The sequence below is a fragment of the Odontesthes bonariensis genome, chromosome 3 (assembly GCF_027942865.1).
Source record: "Odontesthes bonariensis isolate fOdoBon6 chromosome 3, fOdoBon6.hap1, whole genome shotgun sequence".
Lineage (NCBI taxonomy): Eukaryota > Metazoa > Chordata > Actinopteri > Atheriniformes > Atherinopsidae > Odontesthes > Odontesthes bonariensis.
The window spans coordinates 3,181,473-3,183,459 of NC_134508.1; the positions used below are offsets into that span (position 1 = coordinate 3,181,473).

At 47.1% G+C, this 1,987-nt stretch overlaps 1 protein-coding gene across 1 annotated transcript; it reads right to left on the bottom strand.

Moving 5' to 3' along the window:
- Window positions 1-251: 251 nt before the first annotated feature.
- Window positions 252-1,658, bottom strand: LOC142377666 (nuclear factor 7, ovary-like). The gene has a single exon (XM_075461977.1). It carries the CDS (start codon window positions 1,656-1,658, stop codon window positions 273-275), a length of 1,386 nt encoding a protein of 461 aa, XP_075318092.1. The 3' UTR covers window positions 252-272.
- Window positions 1,659-1,987: the final 329 nt, after the last annotated feature.

The following is a 1,987-nucleotide window of genomic DNA, read 5'->3' on the forward strand; positions in this document are numbered from 1 at the left end:
TGAGGCCTCCAAAATAGGGTCGTTTTTGCGCCAACTGCAAAAAACTGCCCTATTTTTTCATTTTTAATGCATTTTCCCATCCACCATTTTCCTGTTTTTTCCGATTTTGCCGGAATTCCTTTAGAGTAATGAGAGCCAAACGTTGTTGCACACCGATCGAGTTCGCTCAAAAGATCAATACATCTAAAATGTTCCTGTTTGAAGATGAAAACACTGAGTTTCAAACAAATCAATAAAGTCTCATGTGAACTGTGTTCTTCATCCTGAACACATCAGATCTGTTTAACCGTCACTGAGACCTTCAGAGGTAACATCTTAGCTTTATTATAAGTGTCAATATATGGAAACATCTTCTCAGTGAAAGTGTGTGTGATGGTGTGTATGTGTGTGTTTGTATCAAGATCAGAGAACGTCAGCTTTCCTTTGTTCCAGTCCAGATTCACTCTGATCCTCCGGAGCTTCTTTGGTACTGACAGAACAGTGAGTTCAGCTGCTGGTGACCATGCTCTGTATTTACCTTCTAAGAGCCCAATCACCCACGATCCAGTCGATACTCTTCCCTTCCTCTCAGCAGACTCCGCTAACACACCAAGTGCCCAGAATGTACTGTCTCCAACCTCGACATCCCAGCTGTGAGTCCCTGAGTTAAAGCCCTCAGAACTCAGAACAGACCAGTAATAATCAAACCTCTCTGGATTATCAGGAAGGTTCTGTTCCTCTCCTGCACTCACAGCGGTCAGATCCTCAGACAGGATGAGCTCTGAACCAGCAGTGTTTGGGTCCATAATGAGAGGAGTGTATTGGACCATGTCCTTCATCTTGTTCCAGATGTTGAAGGCCAGGTTGCCCAGGTGTTTGGCCTGGTCTATCAGAGCTCCTGCAGGCAGCTGTGGATCATCCAGCAGGGGGCAGCACTGGACTCTTTCCACTGCAGCCTTGTAGTGGTTCAGGAATGAGACGCCTTCAGCTCTCAGCTCCTCCTCTGTGGCTCTGACTGTGTCTGAAAGAGCTGCCATCTCTCTGCTCAGAGCCTCCATCTTCTCCTTCATCATCCCACTCTTCTGCTGCTCTTCCTCCCTCAGTGCAGCCAGCCTGGCCTCCTCTTCCTCTGCTAAAAACTGCTGAAGCTTCTTAAACTGCTCCTTAATCTGCCTCTCTGTGTGTCGGGCCTGGACCTTAATGTGTTCTGCTGTTTGATCAAACTTCTCTGTAACTTCCTTCTGGAGCTCCAGTTTCTCCTTTAAGGGTTCCAGAGATTTCTGAAGTTCCTCCTTGTGTTGCTGTGCAGCTTCATCGATGGGTCTGAATCTGTGGTTTGAGTGTTTTTCTGAATCTCTGCAGATGAGACAAACCGGCTGCTGATGGTCCAGACAGAAGAGTTTGAGTTTCTCAGAGTGCAGACTGCAGAGAGCCTCTGAAGCTCTGTGATCTCTGTCCTGTACGAAGGACTCACACAGATTCTTCAACAACAGATTTATAGGTGGGCTGTTCTTTGAAGATCTTCTCTTACAAACTGGACACTCTTGTGCTGGTTTGTCCTTCCACCAGCTCCTCAGACAGTCTCTACAGAAGCTGTGGCTACATGACAGAACAACAGGATCTCTGTAGATGTCATGACAGACCGAACAGCAGAAATCTTCCTCTGATCTGGAAGCCATTTAGTCTGTGAGTGAAGCTGAAAACAGCAGACAGAATACAGTCAGCCATGGCTCCCCTCCCAGCTCTACTGACTTCATCAAACTGACTGTTTGTGGTGTTTTTGGTCAAACTCACCTTCAGTGTGTGGAGTGTGAGCAGCTTGAAGTTTCCACTTCTCTCTCCTGCAGCTGGACTCGCTCAGAGGAAGCTGTGAGTTTGGTCTGAAGGTGAATCTGATCGTCTGTGTGTCTCTCTGTAGTGAAGAAGAATCTCTGACTGTTTCCTGCTCCGTCTCAGGTCAGTCGGGTGGAGCTTAAACCTTCCCTGAACTAAGGTGTGTTTCGTTCCA

What these genes read in the sequence shown, in the direction of transcription:
- LOC142377666 (XM_075461977.1), bottom strand. Translation starts at nt 1,658, where the DNA reads ATGGCTTCCAGATCAGAGGAAGATTTCTGCTGTTCGGTCTGTCATGAC.